At 43.8% G+C, this 27,479-nt stretch overlaps 2 protein-coding genes and 1 non-coding gene across 3 annotated transcripts in view; 1 reads left to right on the top strand and 2 right to left on the bottom strand.

The window, feature by feature from the left end:
- Nucleotides 1-1,708: 1,708 nt before the first annotated feature.
- Nucleotides 1,709-26,178, bottom strand: LOC148443300 (uncharacterized). Its single transcript, XM_088463000.1, has 7 exons — nucleotides 26,121-26,178; nucleotides 14,533-14,685; nucleotides 11,019-11,210; nucleotides 10,234-10,312; nucleotides 10,017-10,114; nucleotides 9,368-9,860; nucleotides 1,709-3,767 (listed from the first exon to the last, which is right to left on the bottom strand). Exons 2-7 carry the CDS (start codon nucleotides 14,608-14,610, stop codon nucleotides 2,521-2,523), a joined length of 2,187 nt encoding a protein of 728 aa, XP_088319126.1. The 5' UTR covers nucleotides 14,611-14,685; nucleotides 26,121-26,178; the 3' UTR covers nucleotides 1,709-2,520.
- LOC148443301 (U5 spliceosomal RNA) lies at nucleotides 22,300-22,416 on the bottom strand. Its single transcript, XR_015875703.1, has one exon. It is a non-coding gene; the product is annotated as a U5 spliceosomal RNA (small nuclear RNA).
- Nucleotides 26,179-26,435: 257 nt separating the features above from the next.
- LOC148443298 (uncharacterized) overlaps nucleotides 26,436-27,479 on the top strand; it is a 96,518-nt gene continuing 95,474 nt past the window's right edge. Inside the window, exon 1 of the mRNA XM_088462997.1 lies at nucleotides 26,436-26,532. The gene's annotated coding sequence lies outside the window, so the exon portion shown is untranslated. The remainder of the gene's footprint in view (nucleotides 26,533-27,479) is intronic.

Here is a 27,479-nt window from a genome sequence, read left to right as displayed (position 1 = left end):
GGAGGATGTGCTGGTCCTTATAGTGCCATGTGGAGTTTTCTGGGGTACCTCCAAGGTGAGTCAGCTCTCAGCTTATACATGTGCTGTTATTATGCAGTACACCAATTTGTGATTATATGACCCAGAGTGGGTGCTACTATTATGTAGCAATAATTATTTTGGGATGAGTGTTTGGGAGTGGGGCCCCTGGAGTTGTTCTGGCTGGACCTTTTTCAGGGCATCACCACTTAATTCACATAGATATTTTTTATCACTTTTCTAATTGTTTATCTGTCATTTTAATTATTTCTCATTTCATTAACACTTATTGATTTATCTTTACACATCTATTCTTTACACTTCACTATCACCTTTTTTTCTTCTGCCGGCAGTGAGTGGTCAGTGACTGACCTATTACCAGGTTACTTCCTTTAGTCTGTAACAGCTGCACAATGGTGAGAGCAGGGTATGGAGGACCTTCTCTATCACAGCTCTTACCTGTGCACTTATCACACCACCCTCATTATACATCCCCTGACTTCATGTCACCAGAAGTCCTCGGGCAGTGACAGGAGGAAGCCGGCAGTGATTGGTCAGTGACTGACCTGTTACCAGGTTACTTCCTTTAGTCTGTAACAGCTGCACAATGGTGAGAGCAGGGTATGGAGGACCTTCTCTATCACAGCTCTTATCTGTGCACTTATACATCCTCCGACTTTCTATCACCAGAAGTCCTCGGGCAGTGACAGGAGGAAGCCGGCAGTGAGTGGTCAGTGACTGACCTGTTACCAGGTTACTTCCTTTAGTCTGTAACAGCTGCACAATGGTGAGAGCGGGGGATGGAGGACCTTCTCTATCACAGCTCTTATCTGTGCACTTATACATCCTCCGACTTTCTGTCACCAGAAGTCCTCGGGGAGTGACAGGAGGAAGCCGGCAGTGAGTGGTCAGTGACTGACCTATTACCAGGAGGAAACTCTGACCTGTATAGTCTGGGGTTCAGGCTTTACAATTACTTTATCTCCACCCTAATAAAGCTGTGTACACACTGGGTAATATATTGCGCATTCAGTTGAACAGCCAATATATCACGAACGTATTGGCCTGTGTGTACCCCTGATGTCTGTGAATGACATTGTTCATAGACATATCGCATCGGCTGTGCAGCACTGCAGGTGGGGGATATATATCTGCAGTTATCAGCGCATCTCTGTACGGTCAGTCTGCCGACCGCCCGTACACTTGCTGGTAGGGACTGATGTCACAGCTGGGTAGGCAAATTCAAATGCACTCCCAGCTGTGATATCAGTACAATACGTCTAGTGGGCGATCAGTAAAATGTGTACAGCTTAACTGATCATCCCGTCGGCAGTGGTTACCCATCTTAAGACTGAACTGGGAGGATCTGTACACATTACAGACTGTACACACAATGTATTACATGGATTGTGCCATGTATGTGATACACACAGATGTATCCCTCTGTAGTAGCATTAAGTAACCTCAGTGGTGCTGATATCTGATTTCCATTGTTTCCTCTTGGCACCAGCCATGCTTGTTATTACATCACACCCCCACCAGTGATGTCACACAGACCCCCTTGCTAGTGCTATCATAGACACTAGGGACAGTAATATAACAATATATCCCACATCCCTGAGTGATGACAGCCCATTAATGTAACACAAATATAATATAAAGCAATACAAAAGATGGAATAACACTAGAAGATATTACACCGTATTTATTACACTATCAGTACATATAGCATCGTCCTCTGTGCTCAGGAGAGAAACGCACAGCAGGGAGCAAGCTCTTACTATAGACACATATATATACACAGAGGCTCCACCCAGAGCATCAGGGACACCCACATATAGGGCAGTCCTTATCCCACACTTGTGGTGTCATTGTCATGGTGCCACTAACCAAAGAACGATTTGTGTTGGTCAGTCAATTTCTTTTTGGAAAACAAACCTATGACATCATGTTTCTCTGGGCACCAGGCATCCTTGTTTTATATGACAGACTATTGCTGGCAGGGAGGATTAGCCACTTAAGAACGTGTTTAATAGGTATTTAGACCAAATGTTCAATTACACATCAATATGAATTTACCCTAAGTCCTTTGAGCACTGTCCATATTCTCCTGCACTCATGCCATTTTGGGTGATACAATTGACCACACACACTGTAACGCAACATTTAGTGGATATTATCTTGTGGGATAGTAACAGAAAAGATAACAAAAAAATACAATTTGAACTGTAGCACAAACCATGTCAGCTCTGCCCTTTATATAACAAAAATAAATGAAAGTGAATGAAGAGCACATCTCTGGAAAATTATTGTGCATGAGTTTTGATCTATAGATAACAAAATATCCCTCTCAAAACAGTTTCCAGTTTAAATGTCTGTAAATATTCCACAAGATCTGACTTATGTAATTTCTCTTAATCAGAGCATTAAAATGGTTTCTCCCCTGTGTGACTTCTCTGATGTGTAACAAGGGGATATTTATGTGCAAAACATTTCCTACACTCAGGTCATGGAAAGGATTTCTCCCGTGTGACTTCTCTGATGTGTGACAAGATATGATTTCCGTGTAAAACATTGCTGACACTCAGAGCATGAAAATGGCTTCTCACCTGTGTGATGTCTCTTATGTATAACCAGATCTGATTTGTATGGAAAACATTTCCTACATTCAGAGCATGAAAAGGGCTTCAAATCTGTGTGATCTGTTTGATGTAAAATAAGAACAGATTTGGTACTAAAACATTTCCCACACTCAGAACATGGAAATGGTTTCTCACCTGTGTGACTTCTCTCATGTTGAACAAGCTGTGATTTACTTCTAAAACGTTTCCCACACTGAGAGCATGGAAATGGTTTCTCACATGTGTGCGTTCTCTGATGTGTGACAAGAGCTGTTTTCTGTGTAAAACATTTCCCACACTCAGAACATGGAAATGGTTTCTCACCTGTGTGACTTCTCTGATGTCTAATAAGATTTGATTTGTCTCTAAAGCCTTTCCCACACTGAGAGCATGGAAATGGTTTCTCCCCTGTGTGACTTCTCTGATGTGTGACAAGAGCTGTTTTCTGTGTAAAACATTTCCCACACACAGTACATGGAAAAGGCTTCTCACCTGTATGACTTCTCTGATGTGTGACAAGGTATGATTTCCATGTAAAACATTTCCCACACACAAAGCATGAATATGGCTTCTCACCTGTGTGACTTCTCTCATGTTGAACAAGATGTGATTTACTTCTAAAACTTTTCCCACACTGAGAGCATGGAAATGGTTTCTCACCTGTGTGGGTTCTCTGATGTGGGACAAGAGCTGTTTTCTGTGTAAAACATTTCCCACACTCAGAGCATGGAAATGGTTTCTCACCTGTGTGAGTTCTCTGATGTGTGACTAGATATGATTTACTTCTAAAACTTTTACCACACTGAGAACATGAAAATGGCTTCACATGTATATTAGCTGGCTGGTGGGCAATACCCTTTGTTCTCTTTGTAGAACATGTGGCATCTATATTATTGGGTAATAGATTATCTTCTCTAAGAGCTGTAATAGATGTTCTCCTAGTAACACAGATATTGGTACAAGACACATCAGAAGAATCAGATGACATATCTGTACTGTAAAGAACTGGATGTATAATTGAGGTTATAGGGGTTTCTACTGGAGAATCTTGTCTGATGTTCTCTTTTATTTCAGGATCTGGAGATATAATTAGATGTTCCTGCGATATATTTCTTCTGTTACAGCCATCTGTTGGGAATATAATACATTTATGGTAATATGAATGTTTTAATGAAATAAGATTAATTAAAAAAAAAAAAACCTTCAAATTGATAAATTTAAGAAGACTAAAGGTACCATTTGTAACTGAAATTTTAGATTGCACTATACTTGTGTATCTAATTCCCATATTTCTTACCATATTTCCATGCACTCAAATATCTATATTGAAGTAAGAATATTACAAAAGGGTGGGGAACACACCCTGAAAATGGAAATCATTAATAGAATTCATACATCTGCGTGATTACACTAGTCCTAAAAACTGTAATACACTATTTTTTCTGTGTATTATGTACTAGAGTTATACTGTGGATTCTCTAGCCTATGGAAAGATATGAATATATATATATGGGCTGTAGCACTCCGATTCTGTTTGGGTAGAATCAGGTGTTAATTTGGCAGCTTTTTATCCTATTGTGCACGTCTGTACGCCCTACACTTACTGTTCTTTAACCTATTACCAATGAAGGAACCACTTAGCAGAAATACCTAACCAGATGATAAACATAACACTGCAGGCATTAACTAATCCTTTCTTTGTTGATATGATACAGGGGCGGCCAAATCTGCTTTAACATCTTCATTTATTCTCCCTCTCTGTTCAAACAATCTCTACAATAGACACAACCAGAAAGTTGCAGCAATGTCCTCTGCTTACACCAGGAGAAGTTACTATCAGTCTTTGCTTGGAGAGCATGAGCCCCTACTAATTTACTTGGCAAAGAGTTGCTCTGTAAGTGGGGCTGTATTACTAATTGCACACTAGATAGCGTGTTCTTATATATACCGAGAATAAGTATTAAAAGACTTATTAGAAACTCTTCAGAGGCTCAGGGGGTAAATTTACTAAAGTGAGGGTTTTATAAAGTGGAGATGTTGCCCATAGCAACCAGATTCTACATAACATTTAACTACATTTAACTAGCATCTTCTAGAATAGAATAGCTCAAATATGATTGGTTGCTATGGGCAACATCTCCACTTCTAAAAATTCTCACTTTAGTAAATTTACCCCTCATAGTGAACCAACCGGCGAAACCCCCAAATCCACCTAGACTTGAGTTTATTCTGTCTTAATTCGGTTTTATTCGTCTAGACTAAAAATGGGCAAGACATTGTACTAAAGTCTAATGTTGCCCCAGTTGTGGTTTAGTTACAATAAGGTAGACCAGCACCAAAAATTCCACAATATCCTTTAAGACTAGAGGCTGAACTAGGTGTGTTTCATGTTAAAAACTACTAGTTCAACACACAGATTATACAGCCTTTGTCACTCTTAAGGCAGATCTGACAGTCTATAGCAGGGGTGGGGAACCTCAGGCCCTGGGGCCGTATAAGACCCGGGGAATCATTTGGTCAGGCCCTCTGAGCTTTTTTCTGCTAGCCTCATCTGGTTAGCAGGGTTCCCAGAATGGCACCCTGCAGCCAGAATCTATGGAGCATCCTTAGGACCCTTTTGACGGTACACTGCTGTCCTTACACCTCCCTGGGGCATCCTCAGGATGCTCTGGGTATTGCTGTAATCAATGGCAATTGTGGCCCTGCCCCGTGTGACGTCAAATTGAGGGACCGCGGCCTGCACCGGGCCCGCAAATTATGTTATATATATCAAAATGGCCCTCGACAGAAAAAAGGTTCCCCGCCCCTGGTCTACAGCATTAGTCATTCCCTACTATGAAAATCCCTTTGACCTGTAGTGAACTATAAACACTGGATGTACTGCAGGTGTTCTCACACAAAAGCATGGAGATGCTAGTAGTCCTGCAGCATAGTAGGGTGCAACTAAACACAGGGGTACAATTACTCCACACATGTTTGATAGCATTGGCAGTATATGCTCTTCTCATAGGATAGAATGATGACATAGTTTTGGCTCATGCACTTTGTATACAACTCATGTTTTATCTGTTCATTTTAATTCTCAGATATGTGTCACAGGATTACCAGATGGGAGCGAGCCCTTACAGCACCTGCAAAGTTTAACCAGAAAAAGTTGCAAAACATTGAATCCAGCCACAGTTTTACCATATAAGCCTAATGCTGTCCAGAGGGTGGAGAGGGGGAAATTCAAAGCTTGTACAGATACAGGACTGTTTGAAACATCAAGACCAGATATTGACTGCTAGACCAGATTTGACATTCAAAAAAAATTAAACTTGATATTCTATACAGATAGGAGTGGTCACAAATAGATTCTGGAGAACTCTTTTGGCCAAATCAAAACATTGACAGAAACTCAAGATCCGCATTTGGTGTAGAACATGACTTTTGATCTTTATGGCAATTTACAAAATTGCTAAGTCAAATTTTATCACTAGTTGATGTTCTGCTTTTGAAAAATCTTAATGAACAAAGACAAGTCGAGATGCAAAGATTGCGTTCCTCATAATAAAAAGGTATATGGAAGTTAAAAGGATATGGCCAGGAGTCCACTGGACAAGGATGGACAAGGTAGACCAGTAGAACACAACTCAGTTGGGATAGGATGTTCTGTAAACTGATAGGAGAATATATTGATGTGCACCCGGCTTCTATTCTCAAACAAGTAATAAAGCTGCTTTATGTCTTACATGTCTAAGGAAGAACCCAGGGAAAATAATACCAACAGAGCCATCTTACATTCCTCCTACAGAAGGGATCATTCAAGATAATACAAACTGATTGTATCCCATTTCCATAATACAGTAATCTGCAGCATATATTGGTGTGTGTAGATGTAAACTCAAATTGAGTAGAAGCATCAACAGCCACTGCAAAAACTGCAACATTTTCATCTAAGAAACTAATGCAAGAGTTTCTCTGCAGGTATGGAATCTCGGAAGTCAGTGTCAAAGACAGAAATGTTTTCCATACATTGTGTAAGCTACTGGGTATAAACAGCATATTACATACTCCATGCAGGCTACAAGAAAGCGGTAAGGTAAAATGATAATTGGTACCATCAAGAACTGAGTATAAAGCGGAGTGAATCTTTACTTCTCATCACTGTATTTTCAAAATGGTGATGATGCCTATAAAAACATATATAAATGCCTACAATAGTGCATTATCCAAATACAATCATATTTCTATATTTTAAATTGAACTTGTGAATTACATACAGGGTTTCACTAGATCCTTTCACTTCTTCTTTGCATGACAATTGTGGGGAGATTCCCTTTGGTAATGAGAAGGACAATAAAGACGCTGACATGCCCATAAAATTATAAATGTGAAGCTAGGGTCTTTAATCCTTATAAACTATGATGACGTGCAATTCTCTAACCTATGGATCTTGTCTATAAACACTGGAATAAGGAGATGAATATTCACATTTCTACGGACATTGGGTTTTTGTATTTTTAATTGGATTTGGATAATGCACTATTGTATGCATTATGTTTTTATAGGAATCATCATTTTAAAATTAAAACACTGAAGATAATAAATATTCACTCAAAATTGTATCATTTGTGGGGAATTGGTGCTGCCCTTTTATTGCTTTCTTAGCTGCAGTAAGAAGCTGCTGATTATATCATCTTACACAAATTATAAGAAAAAAGTTTAACCTTGTCTAGAGACTTTACTGCTAGTACTACGGAGTATAAGAACTACTCCTAGGCCACCTCTTATCGATCACCTTTTAAGGTTATGTTCGGGAAAGAACCAAATGTAATTTAAAGTCCAACAATAAAGTAACAATCAAATAACATTAACATGAGTAAACTAAAAAGACAGCAATAAGGTGTAAAACTCCTGTCACAAGATATGACTGAGAAGAACGGTCATGGTATTGAACCGGATTATATCATGGTTAGGAATTTGTTACATTCTGCTTGTCTGATAGATCGATGGGAAGGAACCAATTAGGTAATGCTGACTACTACTTGTCATGACCCTGTCTAGTTTTCACCCTTTTGCCTGTAGACTTACCACTGCCAACTGTCTCCATAGATCTATATGTGTAATTTGCCTAGAGGATCTGCTCTGATCATGCTTGCTGCAGCACTTCTCTGTATGCATTCCCTTCCACGGTGATTATTCACCTGGGCTCTCCTCTGTCTGTGAACATTGCTAGTCTTGATTAGAATCGCAGGTGTGGTTCTGATTCTCAGTGCTGCAGAGGTGATTACTCCCTCTGCATGTTGTGCCTTCCACCACTCAGAATGCTACTGCCAGACCACCTGACTATTTCCACCAATTCCTGCCTGACCCAAGGTATGTACATCCACTTCGGAAAGCATTCTGGGCCTGAACATCTCGTTACTTCCCGTGGTGTACAGCTTGTGTTAGCTGCCTCTCTGTGTACTAGTGTATCCCAGGCTCCTGCTGGTTCCTAGACCAGTTCAATCCCAAAGTCCTGCTTACAGCAATTCCAGGCAAATCCAGAAGTCCTGATTACAGCTATACCTGGAGTATCCAGAAATCCGGCTAGTTCCTAGGCCAGTGCAACTCGTGTGTTTCAGCATCTGCTACAAGTGAGTTCCTGTGCTCCTGACCCGAGTCTTGTGCTCCTCTGCTTACCCTACTCCTGGTTGGTCCCTGGCTCCCTGTAAACCTGCATCATGTTACCCTGCTTTGCTTCCTGCCGTGGATCAACTCCTGCTCCCCAACCTACCCATTCCTCCCTGAACCTGAAGTTCCCAAACCTACCCATTCCTCCCTGAACCTGAAGTTCCCCAACCTACCCATTCCTTACTGAACCTGTTATCTCCAATTACCTATCCAGCTTGTACCTGAGTTCCAGCCATTGTCACAGCATTTCCGGATTACCCTGTTTAGCCCTCATCTCTGCATTACCTGATTTCCTTCCAGCCATTGTCACGTCACTCCAGTCCGGAGTCAAAGCCCAAGTTCTTCAGCGCAATCCACGTTACTCCAGTCCGGAGTCAAAGCCCAAGATCTTCAGTTCAATCCACGTTACTCCAGTCCGGAGTCAAAGCCCAAGTTCTTCAGTTCAATCCACGTTACTCCAGTCCGGAGTCAAAGCAAAAGTTCTTCAATTCAACTCGGCAAGTCTTCCTGCCGGTCCAAGTCCAGTTCCTCCAAGTTTTCTACTGGTTCTAAGTTCCTGTCATTTATCACCAAAGGCAGTTCTCACTGCCACATTAATCTCTGCAATAGAGCTATTCACCTCATCTGTGGTTCCTGTCATGCCGATCTCCGCTGAATCCAGTTAATCACCTGAATCAGGTAACTCCCACACTGCTACATCGCTATCAGTTGCTGAGAAATAGATTGGCATCTGTTCCGCATACTGTAAGAAGGCTACAGAGCCAGAAATTAATCCAAGTTATCGCTCCACAGCTTGAGAGCCTATTCCAGGAGGTAGAGGGTGGTTCAGTGCCAGCATAAAAATGAAACATCATAATACGTCAAACTTCTTCGGCTGTTCTCTCTTAACCTTTATGTTTTTCAACATTTTTAATTGTCTGCAACCTGTAGAGGAAAATCCTGACTGTGGTCCTGGAAATTTGGTAAATTATACTAATAATGTAACCAAATCAATATGATTATTATTATGGGTTACTACTGCATGAGTATTGTGTATGTAAGTATTTCTTCTAATATAAGTGTTTATTACTCACCTGTGCTGATAGCTGTAGGAATTGCCTCCTCCTTACACTTCTGATCACTCCTCACATACGTCTCTTCTTCTCCCTCTGCAACTGCAGCCTTCATGTCAGTCACATACTTCTCTTCTTCTCCCTCTATATCTTCTGCCTTCATATCAGTCACATACATCTCTTCTTCTCCCTCTATATCTTCTGCCTTCATATCAGTCACATACATCTCTTCTTCTCCCTCTATATCTTCTGCCTTCATATTGGTCACAAACGTCTCTTCTTCTCCCTCTATATCTTCTCCCATATTATCAGTCACATACGTCTCTTCTTCTCTCTCTACATCTTCTGCCTTTATATGAGTCACATATGTCTCTTCTTCATCCTCCATATCTTCTCCCATATTATCAGTCACATACGTCTCTTCTTCTCTCTCTACATCTTCTGCCTTTATATGAGTCACATACGTGTCTTCTCCCTGTAAAACTTCAACCTTTATAAATGCCAGACCTTCATCCTAAATAACCCACAACACAAAAAAATTATTGAAGTCTGATTAAATTACATGAAATAAAACAAAAGAATATCAGTATATTAGACACACACAGCTTCTCTACAGATCATATAGTGACAGTCACTTTGGTATATTGGAGAGACCCTAAATCCCATCTACCTGATGCTCCTGTGGGATCCTGTGATTCTCCTCTGTACAATCCTGTGAATACAGAGGGCGGGGACATCTCTCTGGGGTCTTTTTGTTACTGGGTCCATCTGTAGGAGACACACAGTGACTGAGTACATTGTATATATGTGATTATCAGGTGATGGGTGTATATAGGAGGCCCCCATACCTAATCTCCCCTGTACAATAAATGACAGTCTCCTCTTACCCAGTGATGTGAGGGGCCTGTGATTCTCCATCATCACGTCCTTGTATAGATCCCTGTGTTTCTCTATATACTCTTCCTCCTGCATGGAGACATAAGACAATGACATCCTAATACCTTATAGGAACCTGACACACACAATGATACAGTCATCACCCACACCCATCCCCTGGTGTTACTGTATAATGTCCCATTCCCAGCAGTCACCATCCAGACACATCCCCTGGTGTTACTGTATAATGTCCCATTCCCAGCGGTCACCTCTCCAGTCATCACCCAGAAACATCCTGTGGTGTTACTGTATAATGTCCCATTCCCAGCAGTCACCTCTCCAGTCATCACCTAGACACATCCCCTGGTGTTACTGTATAATGTCCCCATTCCCAGCAGTCACCTCTCCAGTCATCACCTAGACACATCCCCTGGTGTTACTGTATAATGTCCCATTACCAGCCGTCACCTCTCCAGTCATCACCCAGACACATCCCCTGGTGTTACTGTATAATGTCCCATCCCCAGCAGTCACCTCTCCAGTCATCACCCAGACACATCCCCTGGTGTTACTGTATAATATCCCATTCCCAGCAGTCACCTCTACAGTCATCACCCAGACACATCCCCTGGTGTTACTGTATAATGTTCCATCCCAGCAGTCACCTCTCCAGTCATCACCCAGACACATCCCCTGGTGTTACTGTATAATATCCCATTCCCAGCAGTCACCTCTCCAGTCATCACCCAGACACATCCCCTGGTGTTACTGTATAATGTTCCATCCCAGCAGTCACCTCTCCAGTCAGCGGCTGAATGATCTTGTTGGAGAGTTCCACGATCTTCTGGTCATTATCTCTCTCATGTATTAGTGAGTGAGATGGAGGCACCGTGATGGGGCTCTGAGTCCTGCTCAGTCCTCCTGACACATGGGGACGGCTGCTGGGTGTCTCACACTCACCAGATGTCTTTTTCACTACTGTGTAATCCTGAGTATTGGGGAGACACCATTAAATGGTCAATTAAACCTCACCTAAATGGGGCTATTCATTAATTTGCATAATATACAAGTAGACTACTGCTTAGACTTAAATGGGTGGATGATTTGGGTCCATTAGAGGATGAAGAGTGGTCTTTAATGCTGAAAAGCCACCTGTGCAGTGCGATTTCAACAGATTCAGTTCTTTTTATTACACAGGGTGTATCTTACCCCCTTATTACTGAGTAGATTTGGGTCTGGTGCATCTGGTAGGTGTCCTAAATGTTCTACTCCACAGTGCTCATTTTGGCATCTCCTCTGAGAGTGTTCTGCTGTCCGGGTGTTTTGGTCCCAAGTCACCAACTGTATCACCAACACGGGAGGTGCTATTCCCCTTATATTCCCTGAAATGCGTATTTTTGGTTTGGATCTCTTGAACAGGGTTCATCGTTTAACGGGCCAATATGTAATTAATGCATTGACTCTGGCCAAGTTTTGTATTGCCCGTACTTGGATGGCATCTAGGGGCCCTACCTTTGCTGAGTGGTGTGGGCTGATAAATGAAGTAGTGGGGCATGAACGATTTCTATATACTAGGCAGAATTGTAATCTCAAATATGATCGTATTTGGGGCCCATGGATTGCTTCTTCCCATTACGTTGCTGGTGGGAGTGAGATTTCAGACACTGATGGGTTGGCACCCAGCGGGACGGCACAATAATGTATGGAGTCTTTCCTTGTGATTTTTCTGCTGTTTTGAACGGCTGAGAATTATTTCATGCAGATATAAATTTTGTTTTATTTATTATATATTGGATATGACATACTTGTATTAATGAGTCTATATGTTAATGGCCGAATATTATGATTTTTGGCTGATATATATATATATACATACTACACACAGGTTGAGTCTCCCAAGGGGTCAAGACCAGCGGTTCCTTACCGGTAAGTTTGCGGTCTTTGCCCGTTAGGGCACTCTGGCGTGGGCCTTCCGGTGGCGGTGCTGGAGTATGGAGACTGGCACGGGGTGCATCTTGTGGTTCCTTGTTGGTAGGCCATGCCAGCATGGGAGTGTTGCGCAGCGTTTGTACTCTGCGGTTCTATAGGCACCGCCATCTTGCATTGGCCCATGTGACCTAGGGAACCAATCCCCTAAAGGTCAGCTGTTCTGTCCGGCCAATCACGCTCTGCTGTTGAGGATTTAAGGGAGTTCACAGCTCCCTTACTTTGCCTGTGCAACGTGTATCAGCCCAGTCTGTTCACATTTATCTGAGCTCCTCTACGCTGCTGACTTCGGTTCTGCCTAGCTTCCTGCCGGTTTCAGGCAGCCTCAGGAATCCCCGCACCTATCAGCAACTCCCCCTCCCACTACTGTTGGATTCCCACTCACCAACCAGACTACCTTCTTACCGCATCGACCCCTGTCTACAGCTTGTTTCCCTCTGGACATACCTAAACATTATCGCTCCACTCCTGTTACCTTCATTCAGGATTTTATTATTTGCTGCTGGACTTATTATTTGACTCTGACCCATCTTCACTTTTGTCCTGGGCTTGGTTCTTTCATGTCTACCATTCCATTCATTAAAGAACCCAAGTTTTTCTACAGTTCTGATTCTCTGTCTCCTCCTGTATCCACCCCGGGTCCACAAGAAAACCAACCCCTGACAAAGATCTAACATATTTGTGTCAGTGACAAAAAGAAAAGAACATACAATGTACTAAATCCCAACTCCAGTGAGGACTCTGGGACTGAGACTGGCTACCTGCTGCTCGGTTATTACTATAGCTAGAAGTGATATCACTGTGATACTCCCAGACCCCCTCACTTTCAAAGTCACGTCTCTGTATTATTACTATAGATATAAGTGATGTCACTGTGACACTCCCAGATCCCCTCACCTCCCCAGCCATGTCCCTGTATTATTAGTATAGATATGTGATGTCACTGTGATACTCCCAGATCCCCTCACCTCCCCAGTCATGTCTCTGTGTTATTACTATAGATATAAGTGATGTCACTGTGACACTCCCAGATCCTCTCACCTCCCCAGTCATGTCCCTGTATTATTACTATAGATATAAGTGATGTCACTGTGACACTGCGAGATCCCCCTTACCCCCCAGTCATGTCCCTGTATTATTACTACAGATATAAGTGATAACACAGTGACACTCCCAGATCCCCTCACCTCCCCAGTCATGTCCCTGTATTATTACTATAGATATAAGTGATATCACTGTGACACTCCCAGATCCCCTCACCTCCCCAGTCATGTCCCTGTATTATTACTATAGATATAAGTGATGTCAGTGTGACACTCCCAGATCCCCTCACCTCCCCAGTCATGTCCCTGTATTATTACTATAGATATAAGTGATGTCACTGTGATACCCCCAGATCCTCTCACCTCCCCAGTCATGTCCCTGTATTATTACTATAGCTATAAGTGATGTCACTGTGACACTCCCAGATCCCCTCACCTCCCCAATCATGTCTCTGTATTATTACTATAGATATAAGTGATGTCACTGTGACACTCCCAGATCCCCTCATCTCCCCAGCCATGTCCCTGTATTATTAGTATAGGGTATGCAATCGGGAAGCCGACTGCCTAAATACCGGCAGCCGGCTTCCCGACTGTCATATCCCGGCAAGGGTGAAATGCCGGGCGTCTAGACGTAGACGCCCGGCATTTCCCCGACGCCAGGAGACCGGTGCCCGGCATCCAGATCGTAGTGATGCCGGGCGCGGCCAGCGGACAGCCGCGGGGGTGGGTTAGGTTTAGGGCTCCCGGGGGAGGTTAGGGTTAGGCACCCCCCCAGGAGGGTTAGGCTAGGGGGAGGGAGGGTTAGGGTTAGGCACCCCCGGGGGGAGGTTAGGGTTAGGCACCCCCCCGGGGGACTTAGGTTTAGGCAACGGGGAAGGGGGTGGTTAGGGTTAGGCACTTAGCGGGGGGATTAGGGTTAGGCACTTGGGGTGGAGGTTAGGGTTAGGCACCCCTAAGGAGAGTTAGGGTTAGGTTAGTAGATACTCACCTATCCACGATCGGGATTTCCAGCGCTGTCGGGGTTCCGCTGCCGGGATCTCTGCTGATGTCTGGCTGCCGCGAATCGGCCGGCGGTATTTCATTCCTTAGTATAGATATGTGATGTCACTGTGATACTCCCAGATCCCCTCACCTCCACAGTCATGTCCCTGTATTATTACTATAGATATAAGTGATGTCACTGTGACACTCTCAGATCCTCTCACCTCCCCAGTCATGTCCCTGTATTATTACTATAGATATAAGTGATGTCACTGTGACACTCCCAGATCCCCTCACCTCTCCAGTTAGCTCGTAAATGATCTCCAGGATGAGATGTAAGATCCTCTCAGTCCTGTGACTCCCGTCCTTGTCCATCCTCAGTGAATCAGAGAGAATATAGAATGTGTAATAAATAATAATAAAGACTCTGGTTCCTCAGAGCAGGGCTGTCTAGGAGTAAATAGAATAAATATAACAGACATCACAGAGAACACATGTAACACAGACATGTAACACTAAGTGACCGGTAAGTCTCCCCTTTCCCCCCAGTGTCATTCCATGTCAAATCACCCAGAAAAAAATTATTATGACACCCACCGATTCATATTTTCCTGAAACTTTGTACACTTGATACTACCACATAGCAACTAACCCATGTACATTTTTTCTTCTCTAGCCCTCATAGTTTTTGAGATATAGGGGGGACAAAGTTAAAAACAATGCATCATGAGTGGTATTTCTGAGCAATTTTTTTAATGTGAGGTGTATGTGGAAAAACATTCCTATCTCAGTGCCTAATCCACATATCACTTTGAAATTTTAGCCCTTTGTCAATCAGAATATGGAGATTCCAGAAAAGAATGTTTTATCAACCTTGCCCGACTCTGAGAGTCATTATACATTCCTTTGCTAAAATAATGGGATTTTGATTGCCTGTATGAGTATTTTAATGTTTAATTAAAAATCTCTCTTTAAAAACAAAAATTATCATTAGGTATATATTTGCACATCAGGGGAGTATTTTAATTTGTATATTTCTATATACAGTATATATGTGCATGTTTCCCATTACACATAGGGGTGTATTCAATTAGCCCGCGATTACACATTTTCATGCAATAAACTGCTATTTTACAGTGAAAAACCCCTATTTAATTAGCCACAATAATTTGGATTCAAAGTATGGGGCAGGTATATTTGGGTGCTTTTATGAGTGAAACAAGTGTTTTTAGTCTTGCAGGTAGGAGTAGTCTTTTTGCACTTTTTTTTTTTTAATTCCCCTAAAATCACCTAAATATATATTTATACCCATTTTTATGTATCCTAAATGTAATGAGAGCACTTATTTTGCTGGAAAAAAAAGCTTTTTATCATTTTGTTGTATTTTTTCAAATGCAAATAACAGCCATTTGACTGAATTTAAGTATCCCAAGTCTATTTAATATGACCTCTAATACATTTCTATACTGTTATCCTACGTTAGTTTTGCAATTTTTGGGGCACAGGCTGATATCCCCATTTTTACCTACACTTTTCACAGGAAGAATTTTCACTCAAATCCTGAGTTTGGAATTGAATAGGTGCAAAAACGGGAGCGAGCACACACACTAAAAGCCGTTTTAAATACATCAGCTTATTAATCTTACTTGTTTTTGACCCGAGATGCCTGATGTCTAACTGAAGATGAGACTGTACTGCCATTGTACATAATCAACTTCCTTTTCAGGGAAGTAATACATCCTCCCAGTACCCTTCATGATAGGAGGACTGACAGAGGAAATTATAGAGCACATAGGAACATAACAGATGTCTTCTTTCTTCTGTAGAGGCCAGTGAAATGATCGCGCAGGGCCATAGGTGTGCATGATCTATACTTCAACATCACATTCCTCCTCATCTTATCCAAAAAACACAACGATTATCGTAAACACATGCTATGTATGAATCTGTACAGATCTGTGACATAATGACTGGTGTTGGATTGTTCTGATCTGAGTAATGGAAAATGGAACAGAAGTTTTTATCTGACCTGAGTCACTTTGTTCCTATGGAGACTTCAGATATAGGGGAAAAGTGATGAAATCCTCTTGTACCAGGTACGGTTTTTGCCTGGGAAAATCGGTCTTGCAGCTGTTTGCGTGTTTCTTTTGATATTAGACGTAACTTTATATTTGCAATTCTTGACTTGCAGAAATGTAAGACTTTTTCAGCTGAGTCAATCAGATCACCTGTTAGTCTCTGTGGGCTCTCTCTGGCAACCAGAGGATTAATTGTTGCACCAATGCCATCACCAGGAGATTTACCGTGGCTGGTGGCAATAAAGTGCGTTTAGGAGAGACATAAAAAAGCCCTGGAGTCTCATGCTCTTTCTAGTCATTTTAAACAACATAATAATTGCTCTACCTCTGCTATTAAATGCTTTTTGGGCTTGTAATGGGTGAAAGGACATTGGCGAAGAGATTTAACTAGCCAATTGGCCAAAGCAAGGATGAGCACAATTTATGATTTGGGAACCTTACAACCAGGAGGTCTCAACATAGATTTTGGGATAAAGTGGTTTTATGATGCTTTTTAGATATTTATGGTTAGAAATATAGGGAATACAGAAATAATATTGGTGCTATCTTCATATTTAACATTTTATACACAGATGCTATATTATATGTACTATATTTGGATGTTTTATGTGTACTTATATTAAATTACTCTTGTTTTATATACGATGATATATATGATGCACTTTAATGAAATCCTGATCTGAGACTAAAGCTTACCTCCTCCTAAGAAAAAGGGATCAGTAGAAATATATGAAATCGAGTTAGTGATCTCTTTACATACGTGGACTGTTTGCTAACAATGTGAGGCAGGAGGATAAGGGACGCCTAAGAGCGCTATGGCAACAGACAGGTATCGTAACTTCTCACTCTTGTGTAAAGCGTCTGACGTTTAGTATTGTGACTAGAGACCACCGAGATACAGACAAACGGCCGCGTCTAAGCCTCACCATGGCAACTATAGACGTAACATGTCACGTGATCGGGAGGAGATAGTCATGTGACCGGAGACCGCTGAGATCTAGACGAGCGGCCGCGTCTTAGCCTCACCATGACAACTATAGACGTAACATGACATGTGATCGGGAGGAGATTGTCATGTGACTAGAGACCACCGAGATACAGACAAACGGCCGCGTCTGAGCCTCACCATGGCAACTATAGACGTAACATGTCACGTGATCAGGAGGAGATAGTCATGTGACCGGAGACCGCTGAGATCTAGATGAGCGGCCGCGTCTTAGCCTCACCATGACAACTATAGACGTAACATGACATGTGATCGGGAGGAGATTGTCATGTGACTAGAAACCACCGAGATACAGACAAACGGCCGCGTCTGAGCCTCACCATGGCAACTATAGACCTGTTGCTGCAGCCGGGGAGATTCTCTTGATACATACGCTCATAAGAACTGACCGTTGCCAGTTCTCACCTACAGCCGGTAATAGTTAACATTCTAGCCACATATGGATACAGTATAACCTGTGGATGACTACCATTTTATTCTGTTTTTATGTGACCTCTCTGTAATTTACCTAGATTGTTATTACATTTCTTCTTTGTCCATTTATAATACTGCACTATGTATGGTATTTTTTTATCTCTCTTTTCTCGGTTGTGAACTACATGTTTGAGAGGTGGAGTATATCAACCCTGGGAGTTGGAAATCATTAAATGGAACTAAAGAACTTATAATATGTATTGACCCTTCCAGCGCTAGTGGAGTGGTATTTCTTTTATTTGTATAGGCACTGGTTGCAAAAAATGCCCATGATGCTTTCAAAGTGAAGTCTCGACCATGGCAGCACAAGTTGAGAATTTTATTTGCAATTGTTATACTGCCCAGCACACCCATGACTGAAGTAACACAATTTTTTGACGGCAGGAATGTTTTCCTTGATGTACTGAATAATTACTTACTGTGTTCTGTGCACAAATGCTACATCATGCTCCAAATCATCAGACAAGACTCAGGCACTTGTGATGACCAGGTCATCAGACTGGGGAACATGAGCGTAGATTACATCTGGGTGCAGTGTACAACCATTGTTCGTCCAATGATACCCTTGAACTTCATTCTGAATCACGTAAGAATAGTTTTCGCTGGCCCGTCGTTGCTGGGTTGGTGATGGGCTGGATGATGGATATCGATCATCCAGCACACCATGAGGGTGCAGGGCAATCAGTCAGTGATATCGTTATCGCTGACTGATCGCTCCGTGTGTGCGCACCATTAGAAGCTGGGAGGAGGCATGGCCATAATTACATCCCCTGATCATGTCCATGCCTCCTCCCAGCTTCAGTGAGGAGATACGGAGCGGAGCGCTGGGCTCAGGAGGAGGTAAGTATTATGAGGCAGGGGGGTAAGTATTATGGGGCTGGGGGCCCCCAAGGAAATTTTGCTATGGGGCCCCCATACCTCTGGCTACGCCCATGTAAATAAGTAACTAGGTCCTGGTAAGTCTTTTATATATGATTTTCGTGGGTGTGCGCGCTCCCGTTTTTACACCTATTCAATTCCAAAATCACAAAAACAGGATTTGCGCAAAAGTTCTTACTCTGAAAAGTGTAGATGAAAATGGGGAAATCAGCCTGTACCCCGAAAAATGCCAAACTAACATAGGATAACGGTTTTGAAGTGTATTTTTTCAGCAAAATAAGTGCTCTCATTAAATTCAGGGTACATAAAAATGGATACAAGCATATATTTGTGTCATTTTAGGGGACTTTAAAAAAAAAAAGTGCAAAAATGGGATTTTGGCACTAACCGGTAAATCCTTTTCTCTGATTCCACAGGGGACACTGGAGGTGCTTACGCTGGGGTATAGAGGCGTGGATAGCTGGAGCTGGCACTTTAATTAATTTAGAAGTGTGAAGCTCCTCCCCCTCTATTCCCCACCAGCCCTCAGTTTAGAAAATGAAGACCGAGAGGAGATGCAGAAAAAAGGGAGTGAAAGGAAGAGAATATCACACAACAACAAAACCATACAACATATGGAACAAACGGAACAGACAGGCGAAGAGCGCTGAGGTGGGCGTCCAGTGTCCCCTGTGGAATCAGAGAAAAGGATTTACCGGTAAGTACCAAAATCCCATTTTCTCTTTCATCCACTAGGGGACACTGGAGGTGCTTACGCTGGGGACGTCCCAAAGTTTTCCCCACGGGCGGGAGCGCTCTGAGGAACCTGCAGTACAAGGCAGCAAAACATGATGCTGAAACCGCAAATGTATCAATCTATAAAACTTTACAAAAGTGAGCACCGATGACCAAGTGGTTGCACGGCACAATAGTAAAGTTGAGGCACCCCTACGTGCCTCTCACGACGTACCCACAGAACGTGTGGAATGAGCCGACACGGACATAGGAGACTGACGATCATTGCTGAGAAGAGCTTGACAGATTGTCAGTCTAAGCCAACATGCCAATCCTGTTTGGATGCTGGCCAACCCTTCCGAACAGCCTTATAAAAAGGACAACTAAGACTCGCGTAAGGACGTCGTCCAAGCAACAGAGGCGAAGAGCTCTAACCACATCTAGGGTAGAAGAAACACCAGAGTCCCGTACCAAAGAAGGTACCACAATAGGCTAATTTATGTGAAAAACAGACACAACCATAGGTAGGAAAGTAGCGTGCATCTTGAGTTCCACCCTAGCATCATGAAACACAAGGCCTATAAGACAGAGCACCCAATTCAAACTCCTGCGAGCCGTAGCTAAAGCCTGGAGGAGGACCGTCTTCCAAGACAATACTTAATATCAACCTCTTGGGAGGTTCACACATGGAAGACTGAAGAAACAAAAAATAAAAATACCAAGACTCAGGGAGCCATAGGTGGTACAAAAGGTGGCTGCACCCGCAACACCCCCTGAAGAATGACTGCATCGCCGGAAGGAGGCCCAACCTGCATTGAAAGAAAATAGAAAGAGCAGAAATTTGCAATTTTAATGATCCTAGGCAAAGACTAGAATCTAATCTCATTTGGAAAGACGTAAAAACGGGAGAACGAAACACCCCTAACGGAAGGCCCCAACTGTAACACCCTATGCAATGATAATGCGCAGCCGAAACTGGTTTCCTGGCGCGTAGCATGGTGGGAATACCCGAGTCTGGGATGACCGTCTGTCTTAAGATATCGGATTCAAGAGCCACCACGTTACACGCAGTTGTGCTAAGTTGGGGTGGACTAAAGGACCCTGCTGCAGAAGGTCCGGACAAAGAGGAAGTGGCCCGGATCGACTGCCAAGAAAAACCGAAGAACCAACTCCTCCTAGGCCAGGTTGGTGTCACGAGAATGACTAAGGCCGATTCGTGTTTTATTCGTTTTAGTAGACGAGGAATTAGTGGAATCGGAGGAAACAGGTAAACCATGTCGTAGGTCCATGGAATTGCAGCCTCTGCCTGCGGATCCAGAGTTCTTGACACGTATCTTGGTCACTGATGTTTAAATAGAGACGCCCTGAGGTCCGCCTAAAGACGACCCCAGTGCGTGAAACGCGTGTGGATGAAGCTTAGGTAATCTGCTTTCCAGTTGTCCACTCCAAGGATGAATACTGCCGACAAGATTACTTGACTGACTCTCATCCCACTAGAGAATCTGAGATACTTCTCTCATTGCCATGCGACTACGATTGCCGGTCCGGCGTGGATGTAAGCAACGGCCGTCGCGTTGTCTGACAGAACTCGTACAGGAAGAGACCTTAGACACTGCGCTGCTTCTAGCAGAGCATGGGAAACTGCTCTGAGTTCCAACATTTATGGGCCACTGTCTTTTCTGTAGGGACCACCAATGAAAGTGATAGACGAGGACAACAGGTCCCCATCCTCGGAGGCTGGCGCCTGTCATATCCACCCAAGGAGTACCACCCTGGTTACCGGGGCCAAATGGATTAGTTGATATAGATGCAGGCGAGACCCTGACCCCTGTGTTAGCAGGGCCAGTTGGAATACTCGGAAGTAGAATTGTCCATATTGTAGTGCCTTGAAAGCAGCTAACATCCTCCCCAAGAGACGAAGACCAAGAAGCAAGGACACCCTCCTTGATCCTAGGGCTAGCTGAAAGAGCAACTGGATTTTCCGGGCCTTGTCTTCCGGAAGGAAAATCCTCTGTAATGTCATATCTAGGACCATCCCCAGAACTGGAGTCTTTCGGACGGACTCAGATTGGGTATCTAGAAATTGATGATGTCAGTAAGTCATAGTCCAAGAGAAGTGATTCCGACGGAGCCTTGATTAACTAGTCGTCATGACAGACAAACTTAGTGGAAACACGGGGAGCCGAGGATAACCCGAACAGCCACGCCCGAAACTGATTGTGAGTTTGCAAAATCGCAAAATGCTGTAAAGCCTGATGCGGTTCCCAATTTGGGACATGGTGATGCGCATCCTTTATATACAGAGAAACTCTGCCGGTTCCAAGCTTGCAATGACAGACTGAAGCGACTCCATAGTGAAATGCTACAGTTTAAGATATTGGTTTAAGACTTTAGGTTTAATAGGGGCCTTGTCTGTGGACACCGGCAGACTCGTAGAAAAGAACCGATGTGGAGTGGAAAGCTCGAAAGCTATTCGGAACCGCACGGAAAGCAAAGTCCCATCGCAGGAGATCCCAGGCGGGATGGGAGACAGTCAGCCACCTGTTGGTCGACTGGTCTTTGATCCTGTCGACGTGTAACTGTATGTGGGCAACCTTTTCCTCTGCCACCCCTAATGTGCGAGGGGGTATCTCTGGCCCTTTAACAAAAGGGATGGGCACGAAAGGAATGAAATGAGGGACCTGTAAGTCCTCCTGCGAAGCATTCAAAGGGAAGAGAGAAGACTTACTTGTCTTGGGATATCCATTTGTCCAGTTCTGGACTAAAAAGCATATGTGAACCGTAGACCCTCAACAGCCCGTTTGGATTCTGCATCCGCCTGCCAAGAGAGTAAGCAGAGAACACTGCGGGAAGAAATAGCAAAAACGGACATACGAGCACTGATCTGTCTCTCTGGAAACCCTGGTCATTTTTAAAACCCATTAAGCTGGTGCATGAAAATATTGAGACAAAACTCAGTTTTGCTTTTCTCCATGGAAATCTTTAGTAAAAGGCGAACGATTTGTGCGTTCTAAAGAGAAGCCAGAGCATGTAAACTGCTGACTCACAGAGTTCCGCTAGTAATCGTAACCCTGCTCTGGAAGTATCCAAGCCCCTAATCAACTGGTCCACCCAGCAAATTACAGCATAGATAACCGAAGCGCTAACAGGCGTAGGTCTAAATTGGGCTCCTGCTGCAGTGTAAATTGGATCGCAGTGTTGTTCCAAATCACTAGCAGAAGAGTCCTAAATTAACGTAGCACCTGGCAAAGGAAGCGTTTTCTACAGGAGGAGGTGTTTCCCAATGTTCCATCATGGATGATGGAAATGGATAGCTGGAAGGGAAATGACATGGATTTGGAGCCGCTTATCCAGTTGTTTCCAGGCCACAGAAAGCTGTTCTAGAAGCTCTAGCTGAGCTGCAGGGACTACTTCCTCAGGTACATTAAGGATCTGCCTGACCGCTAGAATTAAAAAGGCTCCACTGCCTGAGAGGCAGATTCTAAGTAGAACGGCGCAGAGCTGTGAGGGGTTCCTCATTTGACTGGAGGACAGTCGGCAGAGGATGCTTAGTGCAGGCTTATGATAGGCAGTGGAGGACAATGTAGAAGCGGTACACAATCTGTACCAGTTCAGATAGTTGGTTAACCTCCTATTGGTCGTTAATTCAGACAATACAGCCGCCATAACTCCTGCCATGTCAGCGGCCCATGCAGGAGTAGGTGAGACCGCAATAGCCACAGAGGATTATAATGGTATCTATAGTGGGAGGAAACCCACGCAAGCACAGCGAGAACACACAAACTCCACACCCCAGGGCGTAGTGCACCGTCTGCGCTGCCCCTTCGGTTACTAAACAAGCATCACATAGCGTGGTGCCAGCAGCATTCGGCTTAGTTTGTTGTTACATTTGGAACAAACATTTTCTAATAAGCCATAGTCCAGACATAGGTATATACACATACAGCCACTCACACAGAATCAGACTCTATGAATAAACAGACAGAATACAGAGACAGAAGGCTAGTGAGAAACAGAGGAGTTCACACCACTCCTCCCAATAATTCAGATTCCCTGCACTTTGTACACCTCAGTCAGCCCCTTTTGGAAAGGATCCTGTAGAAGGGGTGTGTGCTAGGAGAATCAATCCTTCTGCCCAGTGTGTGGCTTCTGCACTCTCCTGTAATGAGGATAGTTGCAGTTAGTGTGTTAAAAAAAAACCGGCAGCCACGCTGTTGTAACAGCCGCTTGCCGCGTATAGAGAGATAGAGAGCCCGCCTGGTCCGCCCCTGAGGCATGCAATATGGTTGCTTAACGCTGGCCATATATTAACTATTCCTCTCTAACTGCCCCGCTACTTGCCGCTCTACTAGCGGGGGGAGGGGCGCCTGTGTAACGCTGGCTGCGGCACCTGTCAGCCCCTCTACATTGTAAACTAACGGGGAGAGGGGAGACTTGTTAGATAGAGAGCCTAGCGCTGCTCTAACCAGCGTTGTAGGGAAGAGAGCCCGCGCTGCTAAGCTCCGCCCCCCGACTTCATCCAGGCTTGCCGCGCTAACCTGGCTGCCCACCGCTTAACGGGGGAGCCCGGCGCTCACAGACTCCGTCAATTAACGGCTGCTCGCCGCGACTGAAGGAGTGAAGCAGCGCTATAGTGCTGCATACAACATAGGGCGGTTAGGCGCCGGAGGGGGGGAGGGAGGGGGGAGACGCGCAGCCATACTCACTGCGCTCCCCGGTGGCTCTCTCAGCTGCAGCACACTCTGCTCTTGTGTTAGAGATGTGCTGTGGCGATAAAGGAGCTGTCAGTGCTTTTTTAATAAGCCCTGTGCACTCCTTCCTGTTCTTCTAAGAACAGGGCGCCAGGTACCCGGACCCCACCTTTAGAGAGGTGGCGAAGGGTACTTAGTAAATGTAAAAGATGTAGGAAAATAAATAAATAAATATCCTAAATAAAAGAAAACAATAAACATATGTGTTGCTGGAGCACAGCAAATTGTGACCAGCTCCGATGGCACATTTTGTAAACTGAGGGCTGGTGGGGAATAGAGGGGGAGGAGCTTCACACTTCTAAATTAAAGTGCCAGCTCCAGCTATCCACGCCTCTATACCCCAGCGTAAGCACCTCCAGTGTCCCCTAGTGGAAGAAAGAGAAAAGACTGACTACTCCCACCTGCAAGACTAAAAACACTTGGTTCACTCATAAAGCGCCCTAATATATCTGTCCCATAGTTGAACCGAAAATTCCATAACTGTGCACTCTTTTAACCCAAAAACGACATGTCGTTATTGGCCAATTAAAAATAATTAAAAACGTCAAAGTGCCCAATTAGTCATTGGAGGGGGGGTAGCTGTCCCAGTGGTTCTGAACCAAATCCCGACATTTTTACATTAAAATAGGTATGTTCCCCAACTTTGCACCTGCTTATAGTAGGTGAAGTGAAATTCGAGGTAAAATTCACGATGATAAATTATTGCGGCAAATTGAATACGGGGTTTTCACTGTAAAATAGCAGTTTTTCCCATGACAACGTGTAATCGCAGGCTAATTGAATACACCCCAAAATATACAAATTAAAATACTCCATAGGCGAGCAAAATTATACCTAATGGTAATTTTTATTTTTAAAGAGAGATTTTTAATTAAACATTAAAATACTCATACAGGCAATCAAAATCCCATTTTCTTTCATAGGCTTATAAAATATACTTTAAGGTTCAATTTTAAAAAAAAAGGGACATGATAACTCATCTGCCTTAGGTTGATAATGCATATTGAACCCACCTTTTTATTAGCACCAAAAAATTATTAAGAATGAAGTAAAGGAACGTATAATGAATGTCAAAGTCGGGCAAGGTTGATAAACATTTTTTTCAGGAATATCCATATTCTGATTGACAAAGGGCCAAAATTTCAAAGTGATATGCGGATTAGGCACTGAGATAGGAATCTTTTTCCACATACACCTCACATAAAAACGGAGCATCAGGAGTGGTATTTCTGAGCAATTTTTTTTAAACTTTCACCCCCTATATCTCAAAAACTATGAGGGCTAGAGAAGAAACATTTTACATGGGTTTGTAGATATGTGGTAGTATCAAGTGTACAAAGTTTCATGAAACGCTGAGTCAGTGGGAGTCATGGCCTGGGTGAACTGACATGGAATGATTACCCTATATAATAATAATACCACATAGTGTGTGGCGGGAGCTGTGTTATTCCCTCTGATATATCACTGTACAGTCCCCTCTCCCCTATATAATAATACCACAGATCAGTGTGTGCCTGTACCTGTGTTATTCTCCCTTAAATATAACTGTATGGTCCCCACTCCCCTATATAAAATACCACATATCAGTGTGTGCCAGGGGCCGTACGGTCCTCTCCCCCCTATATAATAATATTACCACATATCAGTGTATGCCGGGAGCTGTGTTATTCCCCCTCATAGATCACTGTATGGTCCCCTCTCCCCTATATAATAATACCACATATCAGTGTGTGCTGGGAGCTGTGTTATTCCCCTCATATCACTGTACGGTCCCCTCCCCCTATATAATAATACCACATATCAGTGTGTGCTGGGAGCTGTGTTATTCCCCCTCATATATCACTGTACAGTCCCCTCTCCCCTATATAATAATAATACCACATATCAGTGTGTGCTGGGAGCTGTGTTATTCCTCCTCATATATCACTGTACAGTCCCCTCTCCCCTATATAATAATAATATAATATATACAGGACACGTTACCTGGCTCCGGCTGTCAGGAATGTCTATGACAAAATGGCAGCTAAAGCCCCTGTGGCCCCGCCCCCTCTGCTCTGTGACTTGGAGACTATAAGAATATGGCCGCCGGTCACCATACATGAGGACACCATGAGACTATTCAGCTGTTACTCTAGTGATGAAGCTGTGAGCGGCAGGTGCTGGTGGCTGTTAGTTACAGGACGTCCTTCCTACTTTGTGCCGCCTGATTGGCTACTCGCTGCTGCCAATCACCGCACTGAGGGGAATGAGAGGAGGGCGGTCCCCATGAGAGGAGGGGCGGGGCAGATAGAAGCCATAACAACACGGAGAAGAGAAGGAAAGGGCGTGGCTATCTAGAGGGGCGTGTCTTCTATAGCTGCAGTTACCGGATGATCCCAGGAGGAAGAGGCAGCAGGTAATCGCATTTGTAATTGTTATACGGGGGAGTGGCCTTTGGTATCGTACTATACAGGGGGAGCAGCCTGCGGTGTCCAACTATACAGGGGGTGCAGTCTGCAGCGTTCTACTATAAAGGAGGAGCAGTCTGTTGTATCCTAGTATGCAGGAAGGGTAGGCTGTGGTGTCCAACTATACAGGACGAGTAGCCTATGGTGTCTTTCTTTCAAGGATAGCAGCCTGTGTTGTCCTACTATACAGGTGGAGTGGCCTGTGGTGTCCTACTATACAGGTGGAGTGGCCTGTGGTGTCCTACTATACAGAGGAGCAGCCTGTGGTGTCCTACTATACAGGGGTGTAGCCTGTGGTGTCCTCTACAAGGGGGGCCTGCAGTGTCCTACTATAAAGGAAATGCAGCCTGTTTTGTCCTACTATGCAGGAAGGGTAGTCTGTGGTGTCCTACTATACAGGAGGAGTAGCCTACGGTGTCTTTCTTTACAAGGGAAGCGGCCTGAGCTGTTCTACTATACAGGGGGGAGTGACCTGTGGTGTCCTACCATACAGAAGGAGTGGCCTGCAGTGTCCTACTATACAGGACCTACTATATAGGGAACTGGTCTGCGGTGTCCTACTATAAAGGGAGTGGCCTGTGATGTCCTATACAGGGGGAGCAGCGTGCACTGTCTTACAAAACAGGGAGAGCAGCATGTGGTGCAATACTGTACAGTGGGAGCAGCTTGTGGATTCCTGTTAGTACTGTTATACAGGGGGAGCAGTCTGTAGTGTTCTGTTATTATTATACAGAGGGAGCAGCCTGTAGTGTCCTGTTATAGCAGCAACTGCAGAGTAATAATGAGTGGTCGAGGAATAACACATAATAGGTATAACATGTATGTATATACCAGATGATACATAACAGGAGCTGGGGAAGGATGTGTGAGAAGGACACAGACAGGCCATGTAACA

This window comes from Taudactylus pleione, unplaced genomic scaffold (assembly GCF_031769625.1).
Source record: "Taudactylus pleione unplaced genomic scaffold, aTauple2 ptg001312l, whole genome shotgun sequence".
NCBI lineage: Eukaryota > Metazoa > Chordata > Amphibia > Anura > Myobatrachidae > Taudactylus > Taudactylus pleione.
This window is presented reverse-complemented; position numbering and strand designations above follow the sequence as displayed.